This window comes from Buteo buteo, chromosome 12, assembly GCF_964188355.1.
Source record: "Buteo buteo chromosome 12, bButBut1.hap1.1, whole genome shotgun sequence".
Lineage (NCBI taxonomy): Eukaryota > Metazoa > Chordata > Aves > Accipitriformes > Accipitridae > Buteo > Buteo buteo.
Genome location: NC_134182.1, coordinates 40856775 through 40875597, shown reverse-complemented (window position 1 = coordinate 40875597; position 18823 = coordinate 40856775). Strand labels below are relative to the sequence as shown.

At 38.9% G+C, this 18823-nt stretch overlaps 1 protein-coding gene across 5 annotated transcripts; it reads right to left on the bottom strand.

Moving 5' to 3' along the window:
* Window positions 1-752: 752 nt before the first annotated feature.
* BNIP3L (BCL2 interacting protein 3 like) lies at window positions 753-15550 on the bottom strand. 5 transcript variants are annotated; one of them, XM_075043610.1, is made up of 6 exons: window positions 15344-15549; window positions 9532-9718; window positions 7673-7745; window positions 5750-5853; window positions 4821-4970; window positions 753-3548 (listed from the first exon to the last, which is right to left on the bottom strand). In XM_075043610.1, exons 1-6 carry the CDS (start codon window positions 15435-15437, stop codon window positions 3500-3502), a joined length of 657 nt encoding a protein of 218 aa, XP_074899711.1. In that variant the 5' UTR covers window positions 15438-15549; the 3' UTR covers window positions 753-3499. The 5 variants fall into 5 exon arrangements, with proteins under 5 accessions (XP_074899711.1, XP_074899710.1, XP_074899709.1 ...); XM_075043609.1 differs by lacking the exon at window positions 15344-15549 and adding an exon at window positions 11942-11960; XM_075043608.1 differs by lacking the exon at window positions 753-3548 and adding an exon at window positions 3555-3899 and having other exon boundaries at window positions 15344-15550.
* Window positions 15551-18823: the final 3273 nt, after the last annotated feature.

The window sequence follows — 18823 nt, the reverse complement described above, 5'->3', positions numbered from 1 at the left end:
GACATCTAGACCTTCTGAAAGTAGGATTTCTAATTTTATGTATCTTATTCCTCAGGAAAAAAAAAATATCCTATTTTCAAAAAGTTCTGGATTTTTACATTAAAAACATGGAAAAGAATCATTAGGTAAATAAAGTGGTCAGTAACAGTATCAGAACAATGATGTTTCACACTTAGAATGAACAACTCTTCACATGACACTCCTAGAAATAACCAGTGCTCTTGAACCAAGAATATGGAGGCAGATTAACATCTAGGGTTTATGTCCCTTGTTCTTTAATTTGCAAATTTAACAGAGTTAGGAAACAGAAGAGAAATACAAGGAGTACAATAGGGTTGACCAATTATACAAAATCTCATCAATTCTACTTTACATTTCATATGCCACTACATTATTTTGCTTTACAAGTTTTCCTTGACAAGGTGCTGGAGAACTTGGCGCAGGTATACATTGCTGACAATGGAAATGTTTTTATTAAGTGCTTCAGGAAAAGAAGCAGATGATCCCAAGTCACTAAAAAAAACCCACCAAAACAAATAAAAAAAAAAAAACAACCAAAAAAACCCCAAAACCCACCCAAGCAATCTTTCAAAAAATTATTCCAGTCTATAAACAGCAGCTTCAATGTTCATATAACCCAGGACACAATAGTTTCATAAAACACTATATAAAGCAGTCCTGTAAAAATAAAGAAAATAAAAGAAAGAAAAAAGAGAAGAAAGGCGCAGCAGGAAGTAATTTCAGACAACCAGTTTTGTGAGAGCTTTAATGGCACAAAATGTTTATAAGCTACAACTTATACAGGTACTGTAAACTGTATATAATGTTACAAAGTGCTAACTAATTTATGAAGAATGCATAATCACTTTGGCTCAGTTAACTCCAATATTTCAACAAATGTCAATTAAAAAATTTGAATTTCTAACAATCTTCAGCTTTCACTTTTTAAAACAGTAAGTAAATATGCATTTGCTGCAGTCAAGTTAGCCTGCTGCATTTTTAATGTGCGAGTTTATGCATTTTTCTTCTTGATCCTATTTACAAATATTCTAGGCCAGTTTTTGCTGAATGTAAGAAAAATGAAGCCTGCATTTTTTTTTCCAAAACTGTAAACAGGTATAAAGCTTTTTAAACAACATTTATCTTAACAAAACTTCAACTATCAATAGTTGAAACCCCTTTTCAAATTATACAACAATCTGTTTCTGTTCATTGTAAAACTAGAAGTTGTAGACTGTCATCCAAAGCTTATAGTAGGGTATCAATAAATACTGCATTATATCCTAGCAAGTGTTACAGTGATCACGTATCCATTCCTCACCTATAGTTTTCACGATTTTTACTTCACGGCTCCTTCAAATATTATAAGCTGTGATGATACTCTAGCCACAAGCTTGCAATATTATTTATCAGATATTCTGAAGAAGAATTACCTTTTAATTTAGAAAGGGATAATTTTTTTTTTAAAAGTACTCCCTACTTAGTAAAAATCTATTTTTCCACTATTCCAATTTCCATACAAAACAAAGTGCTGCAATTAGAACTGGAAGTGTTTCAGCCTTTCTCCCGTTCCCTCAGTTTTTAGGACTGTAAAATGATGTACTTGATACTATCTAAAACACCCTTCACCACTTCCCCCTTCCCTCCCCCACCTTTGGGTGAAACCCAACATCCACACTTGAAACAAATATGCAGTTGTAGGCAACTCAAGTGCCACTAGTATTCACAACTAAAAGGAAAAAAGCAGATGTCTTCAAGAGAATTTTTTGTTAGATTGCCCTTTCACCCTGAAAGCATTCTCTAACAGCATTCAGAAGTAGAGAATAGAAATAAATACAGTTTAGCAGTGTATTTATACTTAACTTTTTTACTTCCTGGGAGCTAAGTTCTTTTAAACCAAATCTCAGTTGGGATTTAGCTTCTATGCATCAACTGTTTCAAGCCATCACTGCTATATCAAATAATCAGCTTTATAAAGGCTGATGCAAGCAAACAATTATAGGTAGCTGTTCTCTCCAAACTGGCTGACTGTATTTTCTTATCATTTTCTACAAGTCCGCCTACTGAAGTTTTTATTTAAATGAGATTTGTGCTAGTCTTAAAATTAGCATTGGTTCCCTAAATACTTAGTATTAAAGTCTATATCATATTTTTTTTATATATTCATATATATATAAAAAAAGAGTATTCTATCCTTCAGAGTCATGCTACATGTTCTGAAATCCAATAAAATCTATTTAAGGACACGACTGTCCCAATGCTTTGTAACAATTTGGTACTAAAGCTTCACATTTTGAAAAGAAGTGTCACTGAAGGAGGACAAGGCTTAATGTTCCCTAAGATAAAAGTTCAACAACATTAGTGAGAAGTCTATCTAACATGAGACATCACAAGTGACTTTCAGATTCCATGTATCCCCGAAGGAGATTGTACAGTAAACAATGAGCGATAGGAATATTGAAAACTCATTTGCAGAAGACATTTCAGAGCTTTACAATTTCTGAATCTTTACACACCTGCAAGATTGTCCCCCTTAAAGATAAGTCAAACGCTTTACTTTCTGAAACTGCCATATCATCATAACTGTAAATGGTTCCACAACAAACAGAATCATATCCTTTTATACAGAGTCTAACTACACCTACAGCTGTTGGGTTTTTCCTTAATTTAAAACTACTTTTAAAAGGGAAATTTCACATTTTAAATTTTCCCTTAAGAAAACAGGTAAGGAAAAGAAAAGCTTCTTCACATGCAAACAATGCAATTTTTCTAATATTTTCTAGGCATCAGACAGGTTTTCCTACAAGGAATAAGGAGCTGACTTCATAGAAAAGACAAGATTACAACAATTACCTAATATTAAAATATGCTGATGGTTTAGTTATCCTACTTCAAAATTTATGCAGTCTTTGCCTCCTGCAAATCAAATCGTGTTAGCCAATACAAGGGGCCAAGTAAATTCCCCCAAAAGCTGATTTAAACTGTTTTTATTGCCAGTGATTTCTTAGTTTATTTCACAACCAGCTTGTTTTTCAATAGAAAAATTCATTTTCACTCCAATCAATAATGTTCTTCCACAGAGACTGTTAATTTTATCACCATAATACAGTCAACATTTATACCATGCACAACTGCTATTTAAGTCAGGTTGCACTAAGGAGGCAACAGCATCACTGATAAAATTAAAATTTGCTGGTGGCATTTTGCATCAAGAGAAGCCCTTGCAACATATAGACAGTTGTAAACTCCGTTCAGCAACTCTGACGTGTCTTGCAGGCCAAGAGGCAGGGGAATGGGAGGAGAGGGAAAGAATGTGGATAGCGAAACACCTCAACAGAGTTCCAACACAATACTGAATTCCAGAGTTAGCAAAAACCTGGATGTGTAAGGAAAGGGTGAAGTCAGGGTCATGCTTAAAATGGTCTCAAGTCAAATGTACTAAATGAGACAGTAACACCTTCACAGGTCACGTGGATTTCCAGGTTTTGCACTCCATCTTTCAATAAGTGCTGGCTGAAGGTGTGGTCAGTCGTTTTCCAATGTAGATGCTGAAATAAAAAGTATAAGGCATATCGTATTTCATGAAAATACTCCCGGTTTTCCAAACAGTCCTCATGCACTCACGTTATTCTAATTTGTCTTTCAAGAAAGTCTGATGAGATTCTTCCAAGGACTTCACTTCTCTTCTATAAAATTACTTAAGGAGTGAGATTTTCAGACGAGCCTAGAAGGACCGACGACATCAACGTTCAATAAAAGTGGGTTTCTTCCAGTCCCAAGCTCATTTGAAAACCACAGTCCAAAAGTTTTTGTGTTGTTTGTAGAGTACCCGACACAGGGACTCTTGAACAGTCAAGCAACACTCCCATATTATGATGGTAAAACAAATGAAGGACTGCCTATAAAGGGAGGGGGTGAGCTTTAGAACACTGAGCATTGAGGATCTACACAAATGCTGACGTCTAACAAATAAATCCAGGCAAGATTTAATTGGTCGCAGAAATACACGATTTTGCTACAGCACAAATATCTTACAATTTATTCTCATATATTCTATCCTCCTAATGTATTTGACAGCTTACCAGAATTTAGAGAGACGCTTGAACTACACCCCAGAAACAAATACAAAGCTAAATAAAAACATATTTTGAGTACATGACTTTGCCCTCATCACAGAAGAACGTAAAATGGATAAACATAACGTAAGGACTTAAGCAAGCTGAGAGATTATGTTGGCAATGAAAACATTGCTGAGCAGAGTCATAGCTGATCTTGCAGGACACATCCAGTATTTCATGTATCTTTCTTTAAGTATTCAAAACTTGACTTTCAGTAATATCACAGGACTGCAGCATTAAGACATTGAAAATTACACAGTATGTGCCATACACACAGAACTTCAGCATCATTATTTGTACAATGTGTTTTTGTAATGGTGAGTAAAAGTTACAGCAGTTTTCCACCTATTCTTTTCTTACTTGCCCTACATTATAACCTGAAGCATTTAAGTAGAAGGCGTGGATAATCAAATGGCACGTTATAATTGCAAAGGTCATTTGCAAATTCATGACAATCCATGCATTTTCAATACAAGAAACTTGGTCTATTCTAGAAATAAAACATATTAGTGGCTGCAAAGTTTTAATTGCTGCAAAGTTTTCCTGCATTTCAAAAAGCGCACCAAGTCTATCTTGAGCAAGGTGCAACAGTATTCTAGTTTTTCAAGATAAAGCCCTTTTCAGCAGCCACCTAATACACAAGTAAAAGGGAAAAGCAAAGCCAGATGCAATAGTTAAAGTGAGAATTAGGTTAATACTTACCCTAGTCCCAAAGCCAAAACATGAGATATGAACAGAGATGGAATGAAAACCTTAAGAAATTCTGCAGAGAAAATGCCACCTTTTTTCATTGCTCCACTTTTTCTCATACTTAAAGACACTGAACGTTTAGGATGTCTGAAATGAAATTCCCTGAAAGAAGAGGGGGAGGGGGGAAAAATTCAACAAGATTTTTTTGTTTCTTTTTTTTTCCCCCACACAAATGCACAGATCTCTGTAGGAACATTTTTTTTAAAAGTACAAAGAGCTAGAGATCAAAGCAACAGATCCCTTACACAGAGTAAGGAATCAAAGAGAATAATAGGAGGTATTGTGGAGAGACCACTTACACAGACAGTATAGAGACAAAGGGAGCAGTAGCTGAAGAGAGAGGTAGGTCCGAGAGAGGGAATTTCAGGATGTGATTTGTTAGCAAGAGCCTCATTTTTTGTTCCAAACAGAGATACAGAAGTCTGCTACATTTAGACAGCATCCTCTATTTTAATAAAAATGCTTTGCATTCAAGGATCTCAACGTTTCCCCTTCCGTGGATGAACATTACATATTTTACATAGAAAGAAAAAAAGGTACAGAGAATTTAGGAGACTTGCTCAACACTATTCCATTCAATAAGCCAAAACTAAATCCCATGAATCCCAGCTCCAAGTACCCAGCTCTCCCAATAATTATGTCAAGAAACCTTGTAATCAGCTTGCTGTGGATTTATATTACTTTCAATAAAAAGGTAATTCTGTTGCTATTAAGATTTTCATACTTCATTTTTTTGACTTTTTGTAGCCTTCCCAAAGAGAAATCTATCTCTTTCTAAGATGATCTTATTTGGAGAGCCAGACTAATTCCATGCAGTTGTGACATGATTCTTCTCTCCTTCATATAAAAGAATATTCATTAAAGAAAAGAGTTTAACTCACTTGGGAGGAATGTTTTCAGGCCTACTTGACCAGTCTGACACCCAGTCAGCACTTTTCTTCAAAACTTCCAACTCTTTCTCTCCTTCTACTGCTTCTTCTTCAGACTGAAAATATACATGGGACAAGCCTTATAACACTCAATTAGCTCCTCCTTATGGTGTTAAATCGAGAGCAACAACAACAGTGGCAAAATGATATGCACCAAATGGTGGCAGCTGATAAACGAGCAAGTGTTCTCAGACTACTGATTATTTAGAAGAGATTTTATTATGCCAATAGGAGGACTGGCAGAAGTCAGTACACCACAAATTTTATTACTATATCTAGGACTTCCACATTATTGCAAGTTGTTTGTTTGGTTTTTTAAAACTAACAAAAAAAGATTATTTTAATCCTAAATGTAAGAAGCCAGCATTATGCAAAAAATATTAAACAAAGTTTTTACAAATGGCAAAAACTTTAAGTTGATGACATTCTATTTACAGCATACAGAATGTGGCTAACACACAGAAAGACAGCCAAATAAAAAGGTTTCATAAACAGTATTTTGACTTTCTTAGAGGTATTGTTAGTCATTTAGAATTTGTATTACTTGCAACTAGCAGCTTCTACTGACTGTGTCCCAGATGCAGTAGGGAAAGGCAAGCACTCATGACAATTGTCTTGATCCAGAGATTTAACATTACGTCATTAGATGCACATGTTACCATATAGGAAAAAAATAATTAGAAAGACTAGAGAACGCCACTGACTTTGGTACAACCTCCTCCTTCATATTAAAACATTTTCCTGAGTGACATTTAGTAAAATAAGATAAACCACTTAAAACATTAAAGCGGGAACCATACCAAAGCCAAAAATAATCAAATATGACAGTCACAAAAGTCAGATGGCAGACCTAACCAACAACTTCATTCAGATCGTTCTGGCTCTATAGGGCAGAACCACACCAGTCCTACTGTTTGGTCAGGCCTTTGACAAAATTAAATGCAAGGTTTCATTCTTCCAGGAATGCTTTTTATTTATACTGCTGAAGACAGCAAATTCTATTAAATGATCAAACTAAGAGTTCAGCATTAGCCTCCTCTCAGTTTGTATTACGGAGATTACTCACTATCATGTGAGCCGACTATCTGTAGAGCAATAAACTGAACATCCTGAAATCTTGTGCAGAAATATAAACATTTCAAAAACAAACAGGTTTGACACACAGAGTGCAAGCAGTGTTAAAACAATAATATGACTGCTACTAAACAGAGCATTTCTCAGCTTTAGAGATGTAGCCTCATTTTTCCCCTCACTCCAAAGCTGTTACTCTCTACAAGTCAAATCTCAATTAACACAGAATGTAAGCCTAAACAAAGTTTACTAACCCTGCCTTGTTGTTAAAAGTAATTGTTCTGGAATGTGTTTTAATTTAATAAAAACTTATTCTGAAAGCAAACCCTTAAAAGAAAAGATAATTTAGTTAAACTGACAAAAGCTTGAGTGCACAAAAATTATTTATTATACCTATTTACAGGCAGGTACTATATAAAGTTCCATTGAAAAAGAATGAGTAAAAACCTGCAAGAACAAAGTACAAAACAAGTAAACAGCCTTACCCAAATGACTAAGGGACACCTCCAAATTCTGAATAAATAAGGTTTATACAATTCATTTGCTTGTACTGCAGCTAACAGCCAAGTTTAGGGTCTCAAAATGGACAAAAAAGAACTTGCTAGCAAGCAGTAGTTTAATGCATTTTTTGGACATGTAAAATACATAACATTTTAGATCTTTTGACATAACAGAGAGCTTGCTCTACCTCTCAAGTACTCCCAGTACTGATCTATATAAATATATGATCTATATACAACATACACAACTTTAAAATATATTTTTTAAAAGTTGATGTATTTTAAAGGTTAATGAAGAAAATACCTGAGAACTACTGTCTTTACTTGTGTGCATTTCCACATCAAAAGTTATCTGTCCATCTTCTTGAGGTGAAGGGCTAAAGAAAAATTGATTTCATTATGTCATTTTGTCATACTACACTCTGCCACCTAAAGAATCATTAGTGTAAATAGCATCTCAGCTGAATCATTTCCACATGCACTTCTGCACACTATTCCAATGAGGTACAGACTACACTACCCTTCAGATCACAAATATCAGTATTAGAAAGTCTTCCAAAATTCTTCATTTTTTCAATTTTTTTTTCCATTTGTAATCCTACCTTTCTTAACAGGGTTGACTGTCCTTCCACCGAAACAAAGAAAGCATTGCCCAAAACTTCAACTGCTACACAAAAGATGTAGATCACTTCCTTCTTTTAGTAAACACTGCCACTATTGTGAATTATACCTCTTTTTGTATCATTACAAGAGGAAACTTTACACACCAAAACACCTTTTAATGCTTGGCAACAACACACACTCTCCTCGTTAGCCTCACTTTGAATATTAAAAATTTGGTCATCTACTTGAGAAATTAATCAACTATCAAATCTCAACCAAGGAAACGCTAGAGAATTTAAGTCAGGAACAATACAAAATGCTGTATGATGCACCAACGCAGGTGTGTCTCATTAAAATGCTAAGGGCATCTTTTTAACCTGACTTAAGCTTTCATGAAAAAGGTGTATTTATAGAAATACCCCAAAAGAACCCAAAACACCACATTTAAGAGCAACTTACTGTTTAGAACTTTTAGAAAAGAATGCAAAATATCAAAGTACCTCCCCTTTCTTGTACGTTACTTCAACTGTCAAAAGGGGAAAAGAATTACCAAGAAGTTAACAAGTGGAAAATTAAGTTTAAAAAAAAAAGGAAAAAAGAAAAAAAAAAAAAGAAATGTGTCTTCATTCACTTAAAACATGGGTAATGATTGAAAAAATCCTATGCTAGTAAAAGAAACTATACAACCATCACCTAGCAAACATTCCTGGTTGGACTGGAAAGTTAACTAAACTACTGACAACTAGTTTCTTAGCAACATAGATGTAACAAACTTTATTTTGTATAAATGTAACCATTCCACTTGAAATACTGGTATGGATCATTTTCAGTCTACTACATTTGCTAATTAAATCAGGCCTAACTAATTTTAAACAGCTTTTTTATCTGATCAACCACTTATATAAGCTACATAGTAGACAAGACAGTCAGACAGCATTCACCCAGCAAAACCAAAGGAGGCACGAGCAGAAGGACAGTTAAAATTATATATAGAAACCTCTCAAGGATTTCCAAAACTGCCCGAAAACTTCATAGGAAAAAGGTATAATGAACATGTAAGAATATCATAATGCTCACGTGTGCCTCAAAGGATTATATTGTTAGATATGAAATATTTTCCCTCCACAGGAAAAAAAAGTAGAATACTGAAAGTAGAATACTGAAAGCAAGGAGTAAAAATTCCAAGAATCTTTTTTTCTGTTAAGTCCAGTGATACATTTTATTATGCTTGACTAAATATAAAGCACGCGTACATAACACTATTATTAATGAGCCAGTAAAATTAGATATTTTTTATACCATATGTGATTTAAGACAATGTGAAATTTAACTGTGGTGTTGATGTGACTTTCCCACTTCTGGATTCGTTAGCTTTCTGTAGCAATGATGTATTTTTGAAGTCAGATATCTTATTTGATAGCCAGTTATCATGAGCCAGCAACTACTCCAAATACTGGAACATGACAAACTTAAGCCTGAGAAAAAGCTTTACCCCTCCATTAATTTCTAGAGGATAAAAACTGCAATAAATTGCATGGGGGACAGCAAATATTTCTTTACCTGTCACAGTGGGAACTACCTCTTGAACTGCTCTGTCCTGATTCATGCTGGGCGTCCAGGAGAATTTTTTCCATGTCTCCATTGTGGATGGAGGATGATGAAGGGACATGTTCCAGACCTCCGTTTTTCCCATTGCCATTATCATTGCTGTTGCCATTGCCGTTCATCTGTAACTCCACCCAGGAACCTGTTGGGCCAGCCAGATGTCATTTCATTAAAAGCAGTGGAACTAAAACCCATCTTAAGTTTATCAATTACACACAGAAAAAAACATGAATATGGTGAATTCAGATAACATACACTGCTGCTGGGAAAAAGCTCATAAACATGTACTGGAGACAGGAGTGATGTGTTTCTTCCTCTTTCATAAACAAACACACCCCTAAAAAAGTTACATTTTGTTGCTACCTACCTCCTGAGCTAGTCAAATAAAACATTCTCTTTCTCCTCAACTATTAATACGCCAAGTTTCTCTCTGCAGTTTGAAGTTTCAATTACCTATGTAGCACTCAATGTCGTAAGACATAACACTATACCAGCTAGTAGAAAGAAAATTAACTCTATCCCAGCCGAAACCAGGACACTCAATTACACTTCCCTGTTCTACATTCCTTTTTGAAACAAAATTTTCGGCCCCTAGCCCCTTCCTATACAACTCCCCCTTCTGCAATTTCATGTTCTCCTTCTTCCCTCTACTTCCAAAGGCTCCGAATCAAATCCTGATTTTTATACCCGTCAGTCAGCCAGCCTGACTTCTCAGGCCTCATTCAACTTTGCCCTGGCCCTCTAACAAACATCTCCCATTCAATGCCATCTGCCACCTCTCCTATCCTACCACAACCTTAATGGGTCCTACCACTATTCAAACCATCAGAAGCTTGAGATAGGCGTTATGTTTCCTTACACAGGTAAAGTACCATGCTAACATACGTTTCACTGCAATTAGATTAAAAGATTTCACTGCTAATAAACCAAAAAAAAGAACTGAGTAGCATGAGAAATCCAGAGGTCTCACATATAATAACAGTTAGTAATTTCAATGCCATCAGTTCAGCCTCTTTTTTTTTTCCTTAGCCAGGTAAGCCTGTATGGCCTACAAGTTGAGATTTACTGGTTGTTCCCCTTTTTTTTGTAATTGTACCTATGGGTATCCATGTGTGCACTGAGATTCGACAAAAGAGCAAGAGTATATCATAAGGATAAAAGCATCTGCTAAAAAATTCATATACGCTGTAGTTAGGTTGAGGATTCTTGTTTTTAAATGTCTTCATTTGCATTTTATGTGCAGATTAACTAAATGCAAAACAATATTTACCAGTATGTTCGTTAGTGACATTTCAATTGGAAACAAATGGAAACAAACAGGTTTTGAAAATATTCTTAATTCATAAATATACCATTTAATGTCCTGAGGGATAAAGATAGAATTCTACTGCTTTATCTGTTCCAAATATTTAAGTACATACCCTATCGAATTGCAGTTCCAACCTTCTCATTAAGACATATAACAAGAATCACTTGTCCATACAGCCACTTTATTAGCCATGATTATGGAGGGAAAGATCTCCAATTTCTCAAAAGCATGCTGTTTTCAATTTGACATTATTTCCCATTATCAGTCAGATAATGATTTCACACATGTATATTATGTCATCACAACTCCTATGTAATTTAATTTATACCACCTGAGGTTGAGTGCTTTCAGGGTTTTTGTTTCATTGATTTATTTTTTTTATTTTTTAAAGTTCTGACATCTTCACCACTGAGGTAAAAATACTCAAGAAAAGACGAGAAAGCCTAAAGATACACATACAACAGCTGAAACTACTTTTCAAACATTATTTTTACAGGTTCTAAATTTTAACACTGATTTTTTGACTTCTGAAATGCACCTTAGAGTACCTGCACTTATTTTTTTATAGCAAAGTTTTGGCTCTGGGAACTGTATCAGTGACACAGGAAGGGATGTTTGTCATAACAAGTCCACCTATTTTCAACTTGATTTTGTGAAGCTGAAACAGAGTTTATCCTTAGTACCAACTATTAACTACACCATTATACTGATGACCATGGAAGCATCATACTCTTAAAGAGACCTGGTGGTTTACAGTCTGGTTTCCCCAAGCTGTATTCACAAACAAGGAATTCAGGGTGTGCACAGAGCTCTTGTGCACAATCACAAGAGGTACACCAATTCTGTACTACACACAGAGCTTTTCAGATAATGAAGTGTTAACTGGGAACAAGCAGCCTTTGCTCGGACTAGTCAGTATGAGACACAGAGACCATATTATTTCAGATTTATGATGACTGCTGGTGTTTCAATTTCAAAATAAAAAGGTTACACTAAGAACTACATCAGCAGGGTAGATTTGTCTCGTAGCAACACCTCCACAGCAAGAGGCCACACCTGCAGAAAAGCATGTGGCAGCTGCAGTTGGGAGACAGTTAAGCCAGAAAGCCATATATTCCACGGTAGCCATCTCGGAGCAGAGAGCATCTATTGGGAGAATTACAATGCTCAGGATCTGCAGAGACATCTATCATAAAAAAAAAAAAAAAAAATCAGCAGGGAGTGACAAACAATGTGAAAAGAACAGAGGGCAAAGGTGCAAGGGGATGTCGTCCTCTGACACCAAGCATGGGCAGAGAAAAGCCCAGTGGAAGATGATCAGAACGGGTTGCTCTAGTATGCAGCTACTAAACACACCTCCACAGCACTTAAGATTATGCACAAATAAAATCTTTATTAACATTTATCCCGGACTGACAAAACTTGCCGTTTATCTAAAACGCATTGTGGCCATACTAGGAAGAACACTCATATTAAACTGTGAGTAAAGAGTCCCAACAAGTCAAGCAGTAGTTTACATGACAAGCAGCACGTTCTCCATCTGACCTCACTTTTAATGAGTCAAAATACATTCAAGGAAGCGTAATCTGACATCAAGCTAAAACATGCTACATACTCCCACTGGCAGTCACAACCGGTTTGGGAGAGGGAGCCCAAGAGCCCTAGTAGTTTCAAAGACTCTGATTAGAGGGACAGAAATCTCTGCTTCTTTAAAAAGATGCACAGGAATACAGTTTAGAGTAAACCGCCCACACAATAAAGGGTGCTTTTTGCCCCAAGCTTTTGTCAAAACTAAGGAAGTTACATTAATCACCCACGAGAACTCTCAGTTTTACCATATTTCCAACTTGACAGTAAAACAAGAAACATGGTAGAATGAAGAGCAGTAGAATTAAGAAATACGGCAAAATTGTCCTCCCTCACAAATCACATGACCACACAATTTGGGGTAACCCCCCCCCAAAACAACAACAACAAAAAAAAACCAAAAACCCAAGCCAAAACTGTTTCTATGAAGGGTATTTTTCTCCAGAATTATCTGAATTTTAGCCATGCTCTAAGGCTAACTATTTCACTATGAACTGATATACACTGACTTTAACTGCATGTTTTTCCGTAACTGGTGGACTGTTTAAACAACAGTAGCTAAATGTGTGGGGGAAGATGCACCTCATCTTGTTTATTCACCCTGTGATTTCACTTGGGTGGGTGGGGTGGAGATATCAAGGACAGTATATAGATTATATACATATATACACATTATAAAATACTCCAAACTAGTAGCTCACAAGTCTGAGTCATGGTCAACTTGAATAAGCTAAGAAATATCACTTCTACAATGAAGTACACCATCAAAAAAAAAAAAAAAAAAAAAGCAGCTAAAAAGAGAGAGAAAAAAAGAAAGCTGTTCAGATTCCCATAGTGGTAATTATTAAGCAGATTTTCCATGACAGAGGTAGAAGGGTTCCTGCCTAAGGTGGGATTTCTTCTTTTTGTCAATATGTAACAGAGCTTTATAATAATTAAAATATAGGAAGCATCTAGAATTCCCAGAGCAAGCAAGCTTTTTTTTTTTTTTTTTTTTTTTTTTTTGGTGAACCCAACAAAGCATAGGTTCAGTTACCAGTTTTATTCCCAGGTCTTCTGACCTTCGATTCAAGTACTAAGGGATCTTTGAATGAAAGGCCCTAAACATGCACAAATGACATACAGAACAAAATGAATAAGTGTCTAAGCTCATTAGCCTGAAAAGGTTCACTCAAAAGCTTATATAATGGCAGAAAATGTACCTATAACACCAAAGCATTGTGGAGCGGCTGAACATCTGAAAGCAGCACTAAGCCTACATGGAGCCGATTGGCTGCATTTGTTTTGTTCACGGAGCACAGACTATCAAACATTTCCTCTCATACCTTGTGCTCACCACCTTCAGTAATCACATTGATTTTGCTAAGCCTTTACGTGCTGATCCAGCAATAAGATCTACGTGGGCAGATCAAGCACAGGCTTACAGTGCACTCATCGCTTGTTGCTCCTATCTTACAGCAGGTTAACGTGTCCCACAGGGTAAATTAACATACTAACAGAAAGCAAAAAGGAAATATTAAAATATAGAAGAATCGAAGATCACAATTTCTAAAGTAAGCATTGACTTATGCACTAGGCACGTCACAACTTTAAGACAGCTTAAATTGTTATTTAAGTATGCTAACAGCCCTAAATAATTTGCTAAAATACCTATTTAACACAGGTGAACATTCTTGTAAACTGCCATCGTTATCACAAGACGTAGTGCTACCATAATACAATAGCAGTGTTATGAAATGGGCACAGTTTATTCTTCTTTAATACAATTCCCATTGAGTTACTGGGGATCAACCAACCAATATATTTCGTGGTCAGTTTAACTTCATTGTAAACCACGAAGGTAACAGTTAATCATTAATGCAATTTATTCACGTCTTCCACGGGAGTATCCTTAATAATTACAAACAAACAAAAGGACACATTTGAAGCAGCTGTTTAAAACGAGGGAAAAGCATCTGCCAAGTAAGTACGAGAGCCTACATAAAAACCACCGATGTGCCTTACTAGTGTTATCCTAGTAACAAAAGGATGCAGCAGAGCAGCTGACATAGATGCCGGATATAGAGGAAAATAGCTCACGTCAGTGGTATTGACTCAACCCCTGAATAAACTCATTCCCACAGTCACGCTCCTCCCCCTACCCTGCTGTATCCCCATCTTAGCTGTTAATACCAGCCACAGGAATAAACTCAGTTTAACCACGAAACAAACCTGCTCCTGCTCTCCTCGGCTAGCACCCGGCTACGGCGCTCGCTCGTTCCTCCGGCTGTCGCTCGCCGTGGTCGATTCCCCTCAGCCACCAGCGCTCCCCGTGAGCAGCAGCCCGGCCCCGAAACCCTCCGTCCCCGACCCTCCCTCCCACCCCACAGCACCCCGAGCTCTCACCCCGCTTTTGCCGCGCATCCCCCCCCCCCTCATTCCGCGCAGCCCCCTCCGTTCTCCCAGCCCCGCATCCGACGGCTCCCACAGCCCCCACCACCCCAAGCCCTGCGGACACCCCGCCAGCCCCTTTCCCAACCCCGCTCCCCCTCAGGCAACCCCCGCCGAGTGTCCGTCGTGTGTCCCCCCCCTCCACCCCGCGCCCCCTCAGGCCTCACCGCCCGCCTCTCCCTCACAGCCGCCCCCCCTCCCCCCCCGGCGGACACCACCGAACCAATTACACCCCTTCCGCCGCCGATTGGCCCCCGGCGGCTCGCGCGGCCCCGTCCTCGGCCAATCGCGGCTCAGAAAAAGGGAGATGGGGGGGAAGGGGGTCGCGGCCCCCGGGGCAGCCCTCACAGACAGCCCCCCCCCCCCGCCCCCCCGCGGTGTCCGTCGTCCCCCCCGCCCCGTTCGCGTTCGTTTCCACACGCTAACGGCGGCCGCACTCACTGTTGAGGCCCGGTTCGGTGTGCGTCCCCTCAGCCGGCGGGTTGTTGTTGTTGTTGTGCTGCTGCTGCTGCGGCGGTTCCTGAGGGCTGGACATGGCGGCGCGAGGAGCGGCGACTGAGGAGCCGCTGAGGCTGGGACAACAACAACAAACCTGGACTCCGCTCCGGGCCCGGCCACCCCGCCTCCTCACCACTGCGCAGGCGCGGGTCGCGCCGCTCCCGCCCTCAGCCGCCGCGCAGGCGCCGGCCGCCGCGGGGCGCGTGCCGCGCACCATGGCCCTCGCTCACCGTGCTTGCGCACGGCCCGCCGCCGCCGCCGCGCGTGCGCAGAGGGCGGGCGGTCTGTGAGGGGGAAACGGCGCGGGAGGGCGGCGAGGAGGGGGAGCTCACCTCAGCGGGAAAGGCGGGCTGGAGGGACCCGGCTCTCCCCACACGGCTCTCGGGAAGCCCTCGGACGGCGCCCTCCTCTCAGGAGAGACGGCTGATCGCGTTCCCTCACCTTGGCTGGAGGCTGAGCCCCCAAGGCCTTGCAGCCCTTTTCCAGGCGGTGGAGCCTGTTCTGTTTCCAGAGAGGACCCGTCAGACCCCTGTCACGGTTATCGCGGTACCCATCAGGCCTCCAGCTCAGACGTGTTTCCACATGAGAGATTGCAGCAAAACCTCCTCCCTTAGCAGAGCAGGTGTGAGGTAACCTGTCAAACCTGCATGGCGCAATGGTACGAGGCTCTGAACACTTCTTTCCCCTCTCATCAGTCTTCCCTTTACCTCAGATAAGTTTAAGTTAACTACTAGGTCCATGAAATATAGTTAAGGCACTCTGGAAAAACTAATGGTTTTTAAGATTAATACCCACCTGAAATGACAGCATTTAGTAGACAAACCAACCTCGCGCATGGGAGTTCTTTTAATTCTCGGCACACAGTTAAGATGGAGAAGATGGCATCTCTGTAACAAAATTGGACTCGTTCTTAACTGGGATGCAAAATCATAGCTACAAAAAGTGAAATTACTAGCGTGCGCCAGTTTCCTTTCAGCATGAAAATGAAGAGGCAACCTCAGGCTATTTATGCACATACTGCTGCACTGAGAATGGGAGTAACACTGAATTTCCATGGAATAGATTTTCAAATGCAGTGAGATACAGTTGCAAACATCTACCTTACCCTGCTGAGGTTTCTTCAGTCATAATGTGAGTAGCTTCTGTGCCAATAATCTAAGTCACTTTCATGTAATGGTCATATATAGAAAACAAGGTTCTAAATTATTCATTTCAAGGTAAGAGTCAATTTTATCTTGAAAATCAGGCGAGTCAATTCCTCAAGGCAGAACAACTTTTCATAGATACTTGGTATGGCAGTTAGCAGAACCTTTACTGGGATTCTTCTGTTTCTAATGTCCTCTTTCACTAACTTCCTCACAGATGATTACCTAACTTGCCTTCACAGCTTGAGAAATCACCTTTACTAACTTCACTCCATTTGACATCACTTAAACTTCAAAGTTTACTTTGAGGCCTAGAGTCTTTTTGGTGGAACATCGTAACTTAAGTCCCATCTCACACATACATATAAGCGTTTTGCTTCCCAACAGCAGTAAAGGAGTCTTTTACATCATAAACCCCTTCCATCAGCAGCCATGAGAATATGAACTGTGGTTTTTTACATTACTGTACCCATAATAGGAGTTCAGTAACAGTAATACCTTCAGAGACAGAAGTTACACAGATGCATTTCCATTAGTGTTTTTTCTTCCATTACCTCCCCATTACACAGGCAAAGAAATAGCTTTTTTTTCTGTTTGTGTCAGGAGTATTTCAAGCTAGAGAAAAAACCTGTATGTACAGCTGTCACAATTGTCCCATACTAGAATACTGGTTTCAGAGGTTTTTCATCTTCTATTCATCTATGCCGTGTTGACAAGCATCCAAATACTGAAGTGTGGACATCTGAAATCACCTTTTGTAACGCTGACCTTTCTTACCAAATTGACTGCATACCCTGCATGACTGTACCGAACGTTTAATCTTGTGGAAAATATGGATGTCTCTGGGATATCACTGGAAGAGAACTAGCTACATGTAGTAAAAAGAAAGCAGTAATTTAAATAATTTAATAAACCAGCTGTTTACAGGTAGAAAGGCTGCAGATACATTCTAGATTGGAATCAGAACAATGAGCTACTTATGATTTTGAATAGAAAACCTGCCTAGGTAATCCTATCCTACTTTGCAACCCCACCAATCACAGGCTAGCATGATGAGTATTTGTCATCTCCATCATTCAGGAAGCATTTGCTCTAATACCTGTGGCATGAAGATTTATCAGTAAAGTGGGACTACTAAAGTTTCTGAGTCAGAAATAAATTGATCAAGATTATAGAGTGAGTCAACGCAGAGCCAGAAATAGCATTCACAAGTCCTGACTTTCAGCCCTGTGCTCTAACCACTACACAGGTTCCTTAAGGCAGTTGAAAGATGTAATTAATGTTTGTAAAGTAATTTGAATCCTTGGATGGAAAATGCTATGACAATAGCAAGGTTGGAGGGACAGAAAACCACATGTTAATAGAAGAGAAACAATAGCCATAAACTCCTGGGAAAGGCCTTTCGTACTGAAGTGTAATGAAAAGGTTTTTCTTCTAGAAAGTTATAAAAGGCCTTTAAGTTGATTGAAATCAAACAAGTAACAAAATTTATCTCACAGAGCTGAGCCAAGCTAATACCACTGTTTTATTCTCATGGTTCCAAGGTGTTCTAAATGTTTGAAGCAATTTAAGTAAAGAATGATCTGAAGTCTTAAACACGCTGCGATTGCTTTTGTTTTCTTCATTTAGTACTACTTTGCCCCAAATCTGAAGAAAATGCTAACCTGCTGCTAAGATGGATGCCACCCCAGCAAACACAAAGGCAGTCTTTTCCCTACACACCTTGGTTGGTTTCTTTACACTGGAGATAGTGATGATGTGCACTGGAAATGCTTTTGTTGTATTTTATATTTAGCAACAACTGATCAAACAGACAGTCCTTGCAGGCAACTGGTGCTTCCAAAGATAACTTCAAGGGATAGTCACAACATCCAACCTTGATCCCTTGCGTTTTTGAAGCACCCACCTCTCGTTGGTAACATTTTGCCTCCTAGTGGAGAGCACCCATACAGAAAAACTCCCCTCAGAAAAAACTGCAAGTGCTCTTTTCTTGTAAAAGAAACAATAGATTGTTTGCAAAAGGTTGAGACTATTAAAATTCAAGAGTAGATCGTGTAGAGAAATGGAAGTCACACTGTTTCTTAGTCTCTCAGCTGTATCACAGCAGAAAGAAATGCTTACTGTTTTTATTCCAGGCACTATTGCTTTCTTCCACCACTCGTTTTTACAAGCCCAAACTTTTCTATACCAGGTTAAGTAATATGTTTGCCAAGAGCAAACTTAGACAAATCATTCAAGCCACTGACAGTCATTATGCAGCAACCTCACTTGCAGCACA

Coding starts and splice junctions, on each gene's coding strand:
- BNIP3L (XM_075043608.1), bottom strand. CDS start 15,437: ATGTCCAGCCCTCAGGAACCGCCGCAGCAGCAGCAGCACAACAACAAC. Junction 7,746..9,531: donor GGTAGTTCCCACTGTGACAG/GTAAAGAAATAT, acceptor ATTTTTCTTTAG/CCCTTCACCTCAAGAAGATG. Junction 3,900..4,820: donor GTTTTGGCTTTGGGACTAGG/GTAAGTATTAAC, acceptor CTCCCTTTATAG/GCAGTCCTTCATTTGTTTTA.